The following is a 17389-nucleotide window of genomic DNA, read 5'->3' as shown; positions in this document are numbered from 1 at the left end:
GCCTGACCCATAGATGTCTTGTGCCTCTCCATTCTGGGGTGTGTGTGTATGGCATAATCTAAAGGGGAGGACATGTGACTGCCCCACGTCTCCTCTGCCCAGCAACCTTCCCCCGACCCTGTGCCTAGTCCGGAGCTACGGTGCTCTGTCGCCCCACTTTATCTATGTGGGGGAGGGCTCTGTCCTTCCCCCGCTGCACCTCTGGCATGTTCAGCCGCTCTCCCTGGCAGCCAGGCCTGGGTGGAGAGCGTGATGAGGCTGCTTCTCACATGGCTGAAGCTGGATGCTTCGGGTCGCTGCTCAGTGCAGTGCAAGCTGTCTGAGACAGCCTGGCTGGGGAGGAGGTGGGGGGCTGTCCCCACACCCAGGCCTGGCTGCTGGGGACAGGGGCAGAGCAATCTGGAAATGTGCCGGGAAGGGGAGAGTGGGAGAGGGGACCCTGGGTCGCTCAGCCCCTGTCCCTGGCAGTTGAGCTGGGTCGGAGGGCGACCTGCCGCCACTTCCCTGGCCAGGCTCTCTTGGAGCGGCCGGTGTGAGAAGTGTCTGTCCTGCCCCTGCCACTTCCCACCTGGGCCCAGCTGCCAGGGACAGGGGCTGAGCATGCTGGGGGGCGGGCCCAGCAGGAGAAGGACAGAGCCCCTCTCCCTCTCCACCCTGCAGGCCAAGCAGAAATCTCTGGGGAGGAGAGGGGGAGTCACTTGACCCCACATGCCTCTTCCCCACCACACGTTGCTCATGGCCTGACCTCATCTTCTGTAACGTTTTGTTTCATAGTACAGCTCGTGATGTCATCTCATGCTCCATGACACCTTCTGGAGTCTCATACCCAGCAGAAACAATGCAGCTAAGTTGCAAAATGCTAGTTTCCTGGTTCTGGAGCTGTTCAGCTGCCAGCATTTGCCAATGAACAAGTGAGGATCCTGGAGGCAACTGCAGCCAGGGGAGTTCCTGGCAATGTGGCACTGTTGGAGCCATGCTGCCAAGAAGGGTGGCCGTGACTGCTGCTGTGGCATGGAGCCTCTATGCAGAAAGCCCCGGTCTCCTGCTGAAGCCCCTGAGATTTGTGCAGCTCCGGAGGAATCCATGGAGTCTGGCCCTATGGCCTGTTCTGCAAGACAGCAAACTCCATCTGAACAATAAGGAAGAAATCTCAGGTACAACCTCCCTGGGACTTGCTCCCTTTCAGCCCCCTCCCATGGGTTTTCTCTACATTGTTTGCGGGGAATGTAGTGTTCCAAGGTTTGTATGCTCCCCCTGGGAGAACACATTACATTGGTGCAATAGGGTTCATTCAAAGGACAAAACCACTACTCTTCAGACATATACAGAGAACAGTGTTTGAACGGAGAGGATAGGGGCACTTTCCTTGGCTTTGTTATATTTCTCTGGACACAGCGAAAGTTTCCTGTCTATGACTACTTATCTGATTCAAAGATCTGTAAATGAAGTATTTTACATATTCTCTAACAATGGCCACCCTTATTAATATACCAATTTTGCCTTTGATATGGTTACATTAGTATTTGCAGTATCCCTGTATTTCCCTGTCAGCACAACAAGGAACACCTAGGGTACTGCAAATGCACACATATCCCTCCTTAGGTATAAAGATTTCTCTGTAAAGCTCCATTAATATTTATGATAATGTATAAATAATAATAATAATAATTAGAGCTGGCTAGAAAATCTTTGATGGACCCACTTCCCATCTGAGAATGCAGTTCTGCTGAAATTGAAATGCTTCATGAAATCATATTGATTTTGCTGAAATTTTATTTTAGGGGAAAAGTTCCAAAACACTTAGTTTTTTCTTTTCAAAATGACCCTTTGTTTAAAAAGGTTTTATTTTGTATTATAGTGTATATTATGACAGAATGTTCAATTTTTAAAAGTCATAATTGAAATGAAATGGAACTTTTTTTGGAACTTTCTTTCAGTCAATTTCAAAATGTTCATGTTTCGTTCCTAATTGGAATAAAAGAAATATCAGATCCTCAGTGAAATGAAAGTTCCAATAACAACATCCCTACACATTATATAAAGAGCTATTTCTTGCAACAATTTTATTTGAGAAAGGTTGGGAAACTCTGTACCTACTTACATAGGCTCCTCATTTACCCAAAGAATCAGGAGCTTGTTAACAAGGTATCTCCACTGTTTTTCAAACTTACATCTAAGCTGGAACTGGCAGAAGAGGAGGTGATGCCATTATCACAGAGCTGCCCAGTGCACTGGGGTGGTGTGGCCATGCTAGTGTTCAGCAGAAAAAGCTCTATCTATAAATACGACAGAAATATTTACATATAGTTTGTCTACTTTTTATTTAAATAAGGGATTCCTTTCCAAAACATGCATCCGATGAAGTGAGCTGTAGCTCACGAAAGCTTATGCTCAAATAAATTGGTTAGTCTCTAAGGTGCCACAAGTACTCCTGTTCTTTTTGCGGATACAGACTAACACGGCTGCTACTCTGAAACCTTTCCAAAACATGTCACTTGGGGCTACTCTCCTGTAGATGGCACTATTGCCACTTCTAAGAGGCAATCTGCAACACAAGAAAATCCTTTGGCTTTAACACACGGCTTGAAATTGGGCCAGAAATTTCTTGGATTATCAGGCTAAACTAGCTGGTGGAGGTCAGTAGTGACCAAAGTCACAGAAGGCTGTTTATATTGCATTGTGTGAAATGACTGGATAATCTTAGTTCAATTCCTCGTGGACAGTTTCCACACTTCACGTAATATACCATCACAATTGGTATCTTCAGCACATAAGCTGAGGACAGAATTAAGCATTATGAATGTGAAACATTAAGCAAGAACTATCCTGTTTCAGATAAGTCTGAAATTCCCACTGAAGTCAATAGGAGTTATGCATATATATCTGAAGGCAAAATTTGACCCTAGCTAATTAATCTGCTAATTAATTATTAATTAAAATATAGCTGTCCACAGGCATACCAATCATTACCCTTCATAACTGGCTAATGGCCTGTGTAAGAACCACTGCTTTCATTTTCCTTTGCTTTCTGACTCTGAGTCAGCACCTCATTTGTTATCTATCCTTCTAGATAACAAGGTGGCAGTCTGTTTTAGTTGCAATTTGATGGGTAGTAAGCATTACTTTGTATTTCAAATTCCTTGGTACTTATTGGTTTTACAACAGTTTTTAATCTTTTTTTTTTTTAAAGGATTTGTTCAGTGGAGGAGGAGAAAGGAACATTCGTTCTGAGATATCATTGAACAGTCAAATTTCTCTCAGAATGGCTGTCAAGACATATTAGTATAGATTAAATGGAAAAAACTCATGAAACTTTAAGGTTGCAAAGTTAGTCACTTAAAAGGTAGGACATACTAAAGTTAAGGTTGCACATGTAACCTTAACTCTATCCCTGTTGGTGTACACACTGCAATACAGTCTTTATCTAAAGGAGAAATTGAATACTGCCATGTAACTTAATTAACTGTATAGTTTTTGTCTGAAGAAGATCTTTACCTTGGTAAGGGTAAATCTGCACAAATGTTAGTGTGAAAGCATGCAAGAAAACTTGCCTCTCCCTTTGCATGGCTGCACAAATGCTTAATCACAATAGCCATCACCGTAAGCAGGGACTGCTCATCCCTTCACTGAGCAAATTACTCAAAGATAGGGAGGAAGTGACCATGGCCCTGTCCTCTCTACTGTCCTGTAGGATAGGACTAGTGCATTGGGGAATTTGTAGGGTGCCTCCTCACACATGATCTATTCTGGTGCTTCCCACCTGTGAGGGGGTGCAGTTCTATACCATCCCCAATGCAGGGCTGTGTGAAAACTGCAGCAATTGTGCAGTTAGTACCATTGAACTGAATGGGACTACTCCCAAGGGTGACTACTACTCAACTTGAGTAACAGGTGCACAGTCAAGCCCTCCAGAATGTTTGTTCATGAAAGAGGTGAGACTGGAACTCAGGAACTGGCTCCCAGGCCTGTGTATTTTCCTCAACCTCAAGGGAGCATTTTGGCTGGGAACAGAGCAACAGGAGGGAGGGGGAGAGGATCTTTTATAAGATCCTGGCTTTCCCCCAAAATCTGGACATTTATCTGAAGCAGATGGGAGCAACTCTGAGGCACAGCAGAAAAGTTAGCATTTTACTTGTATGCAGCACATTATTCCTTACATGCACATTTAGATTCCCACTAATGTCAATGGGTGTTGGATCAGGACCTCTGCGAGCTTAGCAAGACATCACCATGCATGCAGACCATGGAATTTTCAAGCACTCATTGCTTGTACAAATTAAAGCTAAATTCTTCAGGAACAAAGCCATGTCTCTCTCCTTAATTAGGACTATTCCCCTGCCATATTGCCTTTTAACTCAACCCTCAACCATTTTGCCTGTGCAGGGACTTCTGTACTTTTTTGTATTTCCCTCTGCTTTTAATCAAGAACACTCCACAGTCAGCTCAGAAAAGAGCTTCAAAAATGCCCAGAAGTCTCAAGGCTGGAAAAAAAAATAAAGGAAAAAGAAACCCTCAGAAAAATATTTTAAATATTTAGTGTTTCACAAAATCCTCCCATCACCCAATTTTTCCCCCCTCATTCAGACTCCCCAGCCAGCTAGCTAGATCAACTCCTACTTGGGAACAAGACAGAACTTCTGGTGCCCCCTCTAAGGCAGCTCTCTCCTGCCCCATCAAAACCACAAACCAAACATAAAAAAAAGCATGTAAAGCGTTTCAGAATTGTTTTAGAAGGTTTAAAGCTGGGCTCTTTTTTTCTCCACTCCGTGCCCAAAGTTTAGTATTCGCTGTTCCAAACTTAGAGACAAACTGACAGTTCTGGGATGTTACAGAAATCCCGAGCCAGATCTACTGAGACCTCTGTCTGCTTTGCACTGCCCCAGCAACGCAAAGCAGTCACAAACCTGGCTTCACCTGGAGGGGTACAAAGCAAACAGAACAGACTGGTGAATCTGGCCCCACATCCCACAGCAAGCGGCTTTAGAGGAAAGTGATAGTTAAAACCCTTCAAGAATACCGTGGTTTCCCTTTAAACCTTCCCATTGTTGTCCTGGATTTGGTAAACAGATATGCTTTTCTAATTATTCTGTTCCTGCTATAAGGGATACTGCAAATACTGAGGTATCGTTATTTCATGTATCAAAGGGAACTGACAGGTTTATAAGAGTGATCACTGTAATTTGGATGACAAGTCAGCATTACCCAGCCTGTGGTGAATGGGAAGTGTACAGGTATACTAGGAAAGTCTCTTTTCCTCCCTCTGCCACACTTTGAGAGATTAAGTCTATGACCAGTTTGCACCTTTGTTGCAGCTTTCACAATTTTAGTGAAGTTGTCCATTCCAGCGCTAATGTAAAGATGGCTGGCACCTTTTGTTTCTGCATGTCTTACATCCTTAAATCTATTCTAAAACCCCTCCACCTTCATTACAAAGGCATCAGTTACAGCACTCTCCTCTAGCTCAATGCACCGATCTTCGATTCCCAGCTACATAGTATCTAATTATAATACCCTTCTCATAGCAACCATTACAATGAAATTATACACTTGGCTCCCAAGAACAGAGTTAAAATTGGGCTGGAGTAATGAGTAGCTCGCATAGATGACTAGCATTACGACACAGCATTAAACACCCTCACGAATGCTGCTAATGGGGTGCACTTACCTTCCGAAAGAAATGCTGTGTTGTTACAGCGAAGACCTCGAAGCCACGACTGGCCCTTTTAAGTTCCTCTTGAATACAGCTGAATTGCCTGGACTGCTTGTCACACTTTTCCTTCAGCTGCTGCATGAACTGCCGTTCGGCCTCTCGAGTCTGCAGATCTGCCTTGGTGGAAAATCCATTCCTTGGAACAGCTGCCCTTTGTTTAGGGTGTCCTACAAGATGAAATATAAAAACAAAGACCATAACCCGTTACTGTATATGCATGGACACAACCTCTCATGTTTTGACGGCTCCTGGAACTCGACTAAAAAAATAGCCTGCTGCATTCACACAAGCTTTCTAGTGAATTTACCTGTAAAAAGTGCTGCCACATCAAAGCACAAGTTACTCCTTTGGGCTTAATCCTTCAAGGAGCTGACGCAGGCTTGTGGGGCTCGGGCTAAGGAGCCTTTTTAACAGCGGTGTAGACGCTTGGGCTGGAGTCCAAGCACTGAACCCTCCCCCTTTGCAGGATCCTAGAGCCCAGCTTCCAGCCCCAAAGCCTGAACGTCTACACTGCAGTTAAACAGCCCCTTAGCTAGAGCCCCGCAAGCCCAGGTCAGCTGGCACAGGCCAGCCACAGGGTTTTCATCGCAGTGTAGACATACCCGAAGTGTGTCCTGCGTGGTGGCGAGCACCTTGCTGATGCAATGATAGTTTAGAGCATTCAACACCTCACAGGAGGTGTCAGTGCAGTGCAGGACTGGGCCCAATGGTCCTCCTCTCATTAACAAACCTGTGCCCCTTGTCAGTATTCTGTACACCCTCCAGCTACATACAAGCCAAGACGGGCACAGAATCAAAGGAAAGGCATGTTCTGTCAGACAAATGCCATATCCTTCTAGAAAAGCTAAACAAGAATTAGGGTGACTGTCAGGTATATTCGCTCACTTGCTGTGAAACTGTTTTGTGAGTATGGATTTAAGTTAGTCTTCTTCTCTGAATACACTACTCTCTATGCCATCTGGCACACAGGTAATCAAACTCACAGGTCAGTGGCTTTCCGAAGTCTGATTCAGAATCCATGTAGCTAGAGATTGGAAAAGGGGGAGGAGGAACAGGAAGAGATTCTGCCTTTAAAAGAATGAATTCATGGAAACAGGGATCCAGTGGACTAAGCACAGAAATGGAGACAGCGGACCCAAACCTCAGGTGTGCCAAAGAATTGATTGGTGCACCTGGGAGGGCACTAAAGGTAGCTTTACTTTACCTTTCTGCCCCTCCTCTGAACAGGGTGATGGCCAATTCAGCTTTTGGTGCAATTTAGAGCAGCTTTGGGGTTGCTCTAAATTGAACGAGCATTTAGTGATACCCACATCCACCAAGGGCTGCAACACTGCCTGTATTTTGCCAGAGGATTGTGCTCTTGTTAACCCTGCTATGCCAGTACAGCCAAGAGAGAGCAAGCTGGAGTCTATTCATTTTTGTGCCTCATCAACAGATATGTAAGCACATTCCAATTACAGGACCAATCACTTATAGTTGTGCAACCCAACTGAGGTCAACGGAGTTGCACACATATCACTGAGGACGCAGTATAAAGAAAATAGGATTGCAAAGCCATCACTGATAGCCTGTTCAGCTGTCGAACCTTTACATCTGGTGATGATGTGTGAGGAAGAAATAAACCAGTCTGACTAGCAGTGCTGGGGATGAGTTCGCAGGACTGGCAGTTTGAAAAGCTGTTCTGGAGTCACTGAGACACAAGCCGTACAGAACCCCCAATATGCTATTTTTACAGTTAGTTTTTAGAGCAGAACTTAAAATTTCAGTGCTTTCTTCCATCTCTAGAAGTTATAATTAATTCTCCATTGACTGACTGACTCACCAGAACCCAAAGGAATTACTTTGCAGGTCTATATAAAAAACATCAGCTTGGAAATATAGTGCTCAAACTTTACCATCACTTCCCTCTTTTTGGGGGGGGGGGGGTTCTATTATCCCTGTGCAGCATTAGCAGCCTTCCTGATGTTGTTGCTGAGGGAAGTGCTAAGGGAGTCAGCCACAGTGACTGCAACCCTGGACAAAACTCATAACCAGCAAGCTGCAGGTGGTGGTTAAAGCACCACTGGCTCGTCATGGGTTCAGGTCTGCTCTGAGACTTTTGAAAACATTGATGCATTTTTCTGAACTACGGATAGTCTGCGCTCCGGAGACTTTACACCAGAGAACGTTTCTACCGCCGTTCCACAAATCGGGTTTGAGTTGTCACTCCCTGAAAACAAAACCCCGCTGGTGTTCACTGGTTTGTAATATACATAGGTATTTTCAGTACCATCATTTTTTAGATCCCATCTACAGCTATAACAGAGTCCAGGCAGGAACCCAGTTACAAAACTGTTACAATTTGCAATGTACAATGGATGGGACTTCTCTATGTTCCAATAAACATGTTAAAACCCCAGACAGTCCATGGCTTTAGTGAAATTCCGGGACAAAAGTAAATCCTGTCTACACTACATCTTTTTATTGGGTTGTAAATGGGCTGTGAGACTTGTTAATAGTTATAGAGCAGATAGGGCCTTATTGTGAGTATGTTGACCTGATATTCCCTAGCCTCCGCATGGCTGTTCTATCTGAACTGTCAGTCATACTGGAGCCACTTTATATGGTCCCTCTGTAAGATATGGTCATGTTCCAAATCCTGCTCTGATACTTGACTAGCATATAGCATTTCTCTAGGTTTTATTACTCAGTTGCACTGAAGAAACAAGGAAAGCTGATGTTCCGGAGGTGTTGGATTCATCGCTTTGGAAATTTGCTCTGGCTTCATATTTTTATTAAGGAGCTTCCATACCAAACGCTTTGTGTTCTACTGGGCAACACCTTGCATGGATTACGACACTGTCTCCCTCTTCATCTCTGATCTCTTTATATTTTTTAGCTCCCTCCTGCACACCATGCTGGAACATTTTAGCTCCTACAAGCTCATCTACTTTAAATCTCTTCTTGGGTCTCATTGGTTGAACTTTCCTCCCAGACCTTAGTCCCAGAGGCTCTAGTCAGCAACGGGGAGAGAAGAAAAGGGTCAGACATCTTGTTAATACGTGCTCCAGTAGAAGATAGATTTGGCCTAGGTACCATACCCAAAATGAGTGTGTATGGGGGTGTTAAGAGGAAGACAGAGGTGAAGATAGACTTCCGTGTGTGCGTGCACGTGCATATCATGAGTGTGGATGGAAGGGAAATGTGAAGAAGGGTGTGTGTATTCGTGAAAGGGAAAGCTAAAAAGGGAATAAGCATTTGTGAGGGAAGGCTGAAAAGGGGAGGAGGTTACATGGCCCTGCCAAATGTAAAAATAAAAACGGGACATTCATCTCCAACTACCCTTCACCACTAAGTGTGACAGAAAAGCTTCCTTAATTCTGTAGCTATTACACTGAAAAGACAAATCTAACCCAGTCACAAAGGAATAAATAGCTCTCTCATACAGCAATGCAGAACTCTGAACTGATGTTACAAATGAGTGAGCTTACATTTCACACAACTGCCAAGAAGAACAAACAGAATTTTAACACAAAAGCTGCATGAACTTTAATCCTCAGGGAATTCACTGACCTCATTTCTGGCAATATGGCAACAGGTGGGGGTTAGAAAATAGCTGTAATTTTTGTAGGACAGCCAGTCTACACACCAGTGACATTACATAGTTTAATGGGCCAGCACTGACATTTTGGGACCCACAAGTATTTGCAAGTATGATTCAGATATTGTAGATACTTAAGTACCCTATTTGAGTGCGCAGTCAGGTTCTTAGATCTGCAAATGACTTAAATGACAGCTACAAAAAATCCAGCATTCATGATTAACTGTGTCTACAACATATGGCTGCAAAGGAGGCCAGATTTAGCAACATTTCATAACTGAATACTTTATGATTAGGGCCCTATGAAATTCACTGTCTATTTCGGTCAATTTCACAGCCATAGGATTTTAAAATAGTCAATTTCACAGTTTCAGATGTTTACATCTGAAATTTCATGGTGTTGTAACCATGGGGCCCAACCCAAAATGGGGCTGTAGGGGGGTCGCAGGATTGCCACCCTTACTTCTGCACTGTTGCTGGCAGGGGTGCTGCCTTCAGAGCTGGGCAGCTGGAGAGCAGCGGCTGCCGGCTGAGCACCCAGTTCTAAAGCCAGTGTCACTGCCAGCAGCAGTGCAGAAGTGATGGTCTCAGGTATGGGGAGGTTGTAACTTTTGCCGGGGGCGGCGGGGGGGGGGGGCAGGATCAGCCTTACAAGTGGGCAACCACCCAGGGCTCCATGGTCACGGGGGCACCATGGTCCAACCAGCCCAAGGCCCCTTTAACTCCCGAGCACTGGGCCTGGAGCTGGGGCAGGGCTGGGGGCACCCCAGCAGGGGCTCCTACTGTGCACTAGACTCTAGCTCCTAGTCTGGTGGGGCTGGGGAGGAACAGGACTTCCTCTTCCCCTGCAGGGGCCGCTCCCGGGGCCAGTCAGACTCACCTCTGGGAACCTCCTCCTGGCGGCAGGAAGCTCTGTGGCTGCGCTGCCTTCAGAGCTGGGCTCCCAGCCAGCAGCTGCAGAGCTTCCTGCAGCCAGAAAAGTTCCTGGAGGTGGGTCTGTCCCCCCTGGGAGCATCCCTGGCAGGGGAAGAGGAAGTCCCATCCCTGCCCAGCCTGGCCGGAGCTAGCAGCTGGAGCCCAGTGCATGGTAGGAGCCCCCCTCCCCTACAATAACCAGATTTCATGGGGGAGATCAGATTTCATGGTCTGTGAGGCATTTTTCATGACCATGAATTTGATAGGGCCCTAATTATGATGCAGCACTTAAATACTGTAGTGATGGGTGCTACAGAAAACTCTGACAGTTAAATAGATGATCACTTTTCAGACAGGCTCAACTATGACACTCATCACTTTGTACCCATTTCCCTCACCGCTGTTTGTCTTCTCTATTTAGACTGACTTCGGTTAAGGAAATAGTGTCCCCCTGTATGATTGTACAGCACCTAACACAATGGAGCTCCTTTCTGACTGGGCCTGTAGGTGCTACCACAATACAAAATATTTAATAATAACTGTGTTTGTCTGTCTTTTTGATAAAAAAGTCTTTCACTGCTTAGACACCATGGAGATGGAGATGCAACAAAAGTCATAAATGCAAAGAGAAAAAACCAGTCACCTTGAAATCAGTCAAGATTAAATGAACACAAACTATTAAATTGTTTAATTCCATTCTAAATTTCCCCTGCCTTCTAACATTTGAAGTGTGCATCTCTAAGTTGTCCTTGTCAATGGCATAAATTGTCCTTGTAAATTAAACTGTGATATTTTCCTCAGGGATAAATCTGAACTTCTCAATTCCTCTGGGTTTGAAAAGCAGCTCACGAAGCTTCTTCTGCCCATTGATGTTTGTGTTCTGTTGCTCTGCACAGGATGGGAAATACACTGACAATGCTGGCCCTGATCCTGCTTCCTCTTGTCAATTAGAATATGGGGTGCTGTGGAAAAGCAGGACCACACCCATTGTACTCGGAAATCCAGGAATCACTGATAGCTTCAAAATTCTTAGCACTTTTTTCAAATTAACTGTTTGAAATAAAATATTGTAATAAATACCTAGTGATATTTAATACAATCCATGAAGATTTAGATGTGGTACACTAGCTAATACATTTTTGTCTCCAGTTTCCAGTATTTAGATAAAGAAAGTGAAGAAGTAATTTTGAGGAGGCTGATAATAAGCAGATTGGACAGTGTTAGCTACCACAGTGATAGGCACCTTAGAAATAACTAAAATAGAGACAAGGACTCTAATCTGTCAATCACATTCATGTGGGTGGACCCTTGTGTCTGTGCAAAGTCCCCCACAGATCAAACTGTAGGATCAGGGTTATAGTGATAGATCAGATGGAGGTTCAGGAATGTTGAATTCTTAAAAAAACACTCTCACGAGAGCTTTGGGGAAATCCAGATCCGGATATTGATCCAAACTCTGAAGGTCAGACCCATTGATAAAACACACCAGATAATCCCTCCTTCTGTGGCAGCAATAGGGGTTTCTATGGCAGTCAAAAAACAACAGTGAGGGACGGGGGGTGTATTTGAATAGTACAATAATAGAAGGAAAATAAACTTGTTATACTAGGAATAGCAATTTTTCACAGCACATTATCTAACTAATTGGAATAGTTTGGTAAGTTTTCAGAATGCTGTCATAGAAAACTACTCTATTTGCAGTACAATTTTCCTTTGTCACTATTTATTTTATTATTTTTGTTTAAAGAAAGCAAAGGGCAACTGAAGAAATGTAGACTTCATTTAGATTTTGATTTAGGCCCAAATTTTCAAAAGTGACTAATGATTTTAGGGTGCAATCATTTTGGGGGCCCCAACCTGAGACACCCTAAAAGGACCCAATCATCAGAGGACAAGTGCTCAGTCCTTTATGCAAATCAGGGCCCTTTAAGATGTCTCAAGCTGGGCACCCAAAAATTAAGGCACTGAAAATTATTAGCCACTTTTGGAAATTTAGGCCTTTGTAAAACCCAGCAGCTTTACAAAGCCAATAGAAATGTTCCTGTGATTTCTTTTTAAATTCTAACGGAAACAATTGTTTTTTACCAGCCATGGTGCCAAAATAGCTTGAATGCTCATCTTTTAACCCTGGCATCTGAAGAAGGGAAGGAATTCTGAGGTTAGTGACTGGGAAAGGAAGATTGGTTTTAACCTTTCACTTGCTTGGTTTTGTTGGCTGGGGGTCACATGCGATGGAATTGCTGCAGTTTATTTACAACAATGGGAATCCTGATGTGTGTGTTTTAAGTGATGTAAGTGATGACTAAAGTGAATGGACAGATGCTCTTTTGCTTATTAATTTAGAGTTATAAAACATAATGTTCCCCTTGAACTCTTCTTAACCCAAATACGGTTGCACTGAGAAGCTGAAAGTGAAACTAACGTCAGTGATTTTAAAGGTCTGACCTGAAAAGTCAAAGGGCCTGATCCAAAGCCCACTGAAATCAATGGGCTCATGATTTCAACGGTGTTTGTTTCAGGCCCAAAGGGACAGACTTACGGCACCGATCTGCCTCTTTAGGTGCCTAAAGACATGTGTAAATCTGGCCCAAAGAGCATAAATAGTAAGAAGTACTTTGGATTTTTAAAAATTATTTTAGCTGTAAAGAATCTAAGGTTTTATTGGTAACACCGAGTAAAGAAATGTGTTTGTTTACAACATTAATTTTTAAGTTGACAGTGTTGCTATAGGTATCTGAAGGTTATTTCTAAAGATCATCTCTTTCCCAGTTATCTACAGAAATAACCTAGGAAATGTAACACTTCTGCACATCAGTGACCTTCGATATCAAGTGGTGTACTGTTACTGTTGGTGATTGTATTACATGTGGTTTTTGGTCCCTGTATTTGTTTTCTTTTTTTTTTAACGTAAAAATAATAAAGATTTTTAAAAATGATCCTTGTACCCTTAAACATTGAAAAGCAATGACTCTGTTTTGGAAGACAAATTCGACAAGTTTAAATCTTCCCTCAAAAGAGTGCTCCGGCAGTTTATAAATACCTGGTGAATGGAGCTTGGTGGCTGATACTGCTAATCTCTTAGGGGATGACACAGTGGGTTTATTTGCATCTTGATCTTTTTGTACTTCTTTCTTCACACCTGCTTTAAAAAAAGAAACCCAATCTTTACTTTATTTGCCATCACGCAGCAGCATGCCTCTAACAAGAGTAACAGCATGGCAAAACACAAATACGTTTTCAATATTACTTTTGGGCCAGATACTGAAAGCTTTGCATATGCCTTTGAACGTGCACAATCACATATGCCTCCTGCACGTATGAAGATATCATGATGCTGTGTGCCAACTGGGTAGTTCAGTGAGCACATGGCCAGTTAGAGACTTAACTGACCATGTGCCTCTGCAAATATGGAACTCTGCACATACAAATAGGAGTGAAATTCACCACACTAATGAGGGCCAACACAAGGCCATGCACACTATGCAAATCCTCTGGCCTTCTGCATGTGGTGTACTTCACTCATGCACACACACATCCTTAAAATTCTGGCACCTGATGTCTATTCTGGTTTACAGCACCATGTTATTTGTGAGTTGCTTTACCTGTTCTTACCAACAAGCATTTACTTGCTGAGTCCGGACAGGATGAGTACACTGTTGTCTCACTCATCTAGCAGGGCACCTTGGTGCACAGTGGCGCTCTCTCCTGAAAGCTCAAGGCTGTCTGTAAACTAAAGCTTCCCCTGTTATTGATCAGACTACTGGGGGAAAAATTCAAATAGAAACACAGGTTTGAAATAAAAAGCTTCTCATCAGAGTATGAGTTGGGCCCTGCCATCCCATACTATGGAATGCACTCTTACGCCACGTGAACTGCATAAAATGAGCCCCAAAGTGGAGCTAATTGCAAAGCCAGTATCATTATCAGAGAGTCCATGTTCCCTGGAGGGACTGTTATTGAGGGGGCACCAGTGGAACAGGGAAAGGGGGCAGGTAGGAGGGAAGCAACTCAGCCTCAGATACACGGAGTCCGCAGGGTTTAATAAAGTTTCACTCGTTCAACTTAAACTGCATTCAGCGTCACGCTTTGTGAGTGAAACATGGCGGCAGCGTCTGAGCTGTGAGTTCGCTGCAGTGCAGCAGCTGGCAGCGTGAGCCATGGAAGGTCCCTGGAACCCTGGATTTTGCAGACACAAACCTAGCTCAGGGATGGACCCAGTGGATGGAGGAGTTTGAGCGGTACAGGGATCTGGCCATGCACAAAAGTAAAACTCTTACCTTACTGGGGACCAAGGCAGAAAGATCTGCAGCTCGCCACTGCCTCGAGCATCACAGAACTCCTTGGAGCCCTGAGGAATGAGTGCTCCCCAAAGCAGAATGAAACCATGGAGCGGCAGGTTTTTCACTGGCAACCAATCCAAAGGGGAGAGAGTAGACCCGCCATGCTACAGCCTTACACACACTGGCTGCTACGTGCAATGTGGGGGACTTGACAGACTCGTTGATTTGGGACTCCCTGATTTGGGACAGGACTTGTGGCACTTGGGATCACCATGTGCAGGAGCAGCAGCTCCAGGAAGACAATCTCACATTAGGTGCTTAGCTCTGGGGCGTGCGGCGGATACCTTGAGAGAAAGGATGAAAGCCAGAGGAGGCACAACACCCCCAGAAGTACAGGCAGAGAGACAACAGCAAGGGAGAGCCGGTGGCCAGGGCTCCATACCTATAGTGATGTGGGAGAGAACATGAGCAGGTAAAGGAGAAGTGCCCCGCACTAGGACAGCATTGCAAGGAACGTGGCAAGTTGAACCACTTTATTAGTTTCTGCCAGAGCAGAGGAAAGTCCCAGAAAAATTCAGTCAGACCTGTACAAGAGGGGGATGGCACATCAGATGACAGCTTTATTCTTCTTGAGTCCAAGAGCAAATCAGATTCAGGCTGTCATGACAGGAAAGCAACAAGAGACTATACCAACCTCCGTGCATGCAACAATGTTAGCAGAGAAATGCCCTATGCAATTTCAGCTGAACAGCAGGGCCTCCTGCAATGTGATTCCTCAGGGTGAATTGGGCTCAAACACTCCTATTACGTGAGCAGGTGCACTCAAATAACATACAATCAGAGCATAATGCAGCCCACAGGAGATTGTGATCTCTGAGTAACTAACCCCCCAAAACACAGACCGCATCAACTGCAGTTTGTGGGTGGATGGGAAGCACCACAGACCCCTCTTGGAGAATACAGCCATACAAGACATGGATCTGATATGGGTGCAGCATCAGAATTTTATAGCTGCAAGAAGCAAAAGGGGGAGTCCATGGATAATGAAAATCATGAGGGGATGTTTTCAAAGGTGACACGTGCCTTGTAGGAAAGCTGTGACTGGAAGTAGACCCCATAGAGGAACCTCTGTGTTTACCACTGTCAAGGTTCCTTCCCCACTCTGAACTCTAGGGCACAGATGTGGGGACCTGCATGAAAGACCCCCTAAGCTTATTCTTACCAGCTTAGGTTAAAAACTTCCCCAAGGTACAAACTTTGCCTTGGCCTTGAACAGTATGCTGCCACCACCAAGCGTTTCAAACAAAGAACAGGGAAAAAGCCCACTTGGAGACGTCTTCCCCCAAGACGTCTTCCCCCCCAAGCCCTACTCCCCCTGTCCTGGGGAAGGCTTGATAATAATATTCTCACCAATTGGTACAGGTGAACACAGACCCAAACCCTTGGATCTTAAGAACAATGAAAAATCAATCAGGTTCTTAAAAGAAGAATTTTATATAAAGAAAAGGTAAAAGAATCACCTCTGTAAAATTAGGATAGTAAATACTTTAAAGGGTATTCAGATTCCAAACATAGAGAATCCCTCTAGGCAAAACCTTATGTTACAAAAAGACACAAAAACAGGAATATACATTCCCTCCAGCACAGCTTATTTTACCAGCCATTAAACAAAAGAAAATCTAACACATTTTCTAGCTAGATTACTTACTAAGTTTACAGGAGTTGTAAGGCTGCATTCCTGATCTGTTCCTGGCAAAAGCATCACACAGACAGACAGAACCCTTTGTTCCTCCCCATCCAGATTTGAAAGAATCTTGTCCTCTCATTGGTCATTTTGGGTCAGGTGCCAGCGAGGTTACCTTAGCTTCTTAACCCTTTACAGGTGAAAGGATTTTGCCTCTGGCCAGGAGGGATTTTATAGCACTGTATACAGAAAGGTGGTTACCCTTCCCTTTATATTTATGACAACCACCAAGGAAAATTCCAGCGGCACTACATAATCCAGTACACAAGGAGTTTGAAAGTCTGCAGGGCAGGGGTATTGTAGCACCTGTAGAGGCCAGTAGGGACTGGGTGAGCAACATGGTGGTGGTGAAGGAGCCATCAGGAAAATTACACATCTGCATAGACCCAAACCCACTGAACTGGGCATAGGCGCTGGAGCACCCATGGGGAAAAATTAGTGGGTGCTCTGCACCCACTGGCAGCCAAGCTTCCCTCCCCCGCCCCACCTCCTCCTCCCCCCCGAGCACCTCCCTCCCAGCGCTTCCCCCCGGCTGCCACCAAACAGCTGTTTGGTGGTGTGCTGGGAGGGAGGGGGAGGAGCTGGAACATGGTGTGCTCAGGGGAGGAGGTGGGGAAGAGGTGGGGCCGAGGCGGGATTTGGGGAAGGAGTTGGAATAGGGGCAGAGAGGGGGCAAAGTTGGGGCGGGGACTTTCGGGAAGGGGTTGGAATGGGGCGGGGCAGGGGTGGGGCCACAAGGAGGGGGAAGAGGGAGAGTTGAGCACCCAGGGGAAAGCAGGGAAGTCGGCACCTATGGAACTGGGCATTGAAAAGATGCCACTATCCACAGCCCACAATTGATTACATCTTACCAGAACTTTCCAAAGCCAGAATTTTTATGGTCTGTGATGTGAGGGAACAGGTTTTGGTACGTAAGCCCGGATAAAGAGTCCGCCATGCTGACAACCTTTGCAACACCATTTGGTTGCTCCAGATGGCTGAAAATGCTGCTGGGCACACCAGAGGTGTTCCAGAGAAGACTCACCCAAGGATTGGCTGGGGTGAAAGTAATTGCAGATGATATCCTCATTATAGGTGAAGGGAGCAATGATACAGAAGCTGAATGAGACCATGACAGAAAACTATAAGCTTTTCTACAGCAATGTAGGGACAAGAACATA

At 44.8% G+C, this 17389-nt stretch overlaps 1 protein-coding gene across 2 annotated transcripts in view; it reads right to left on the bottom strand.

Annotated features, from left to right (window-relative positions):
- Nucleotides 1-17389, bottom strand: part of MTUS2 (microtubule associated scaffold protein 2) — a 304252-nt gene that overhangs the window by 97560 nt on the left and 189303 nt on the right. Inside the window, exons 5-6 of one of the 2 annotated variants that reach the window (XM_084629404.1) lie at nt 13246-13347; nt 5666-5877 (exon numbers count right to left, since the gene is read on the bottom strand). In XM_084629404.1, coding sequence (XP_084485530.1) covers nt 5666-5877; nt 13246-13347 — 314 coding nt within the window. The remainder of the gene's footprint in view (nt 1-5665; nt 5878-13245; nt 13348-17389) is intronic. The other variant, XM_084629405.1, reaches the window with a different exon arrangement.

This window comes from Lepidochelys olivacea (assembly GCF_965140295.1).
Source record: "Lepidochelys olivacea isolate rLepOli2 genome assembly, chromosome: 1".
Taxonomy (NCBI): Eukaryota; Metazoa; Chordata; order Testudines; family Cheloniidae; genus Lepidochelys; species Lepidochelys olivacea.
This window is presented reverse-complemented; position numbering and strand designations above follow the sequence as displayed.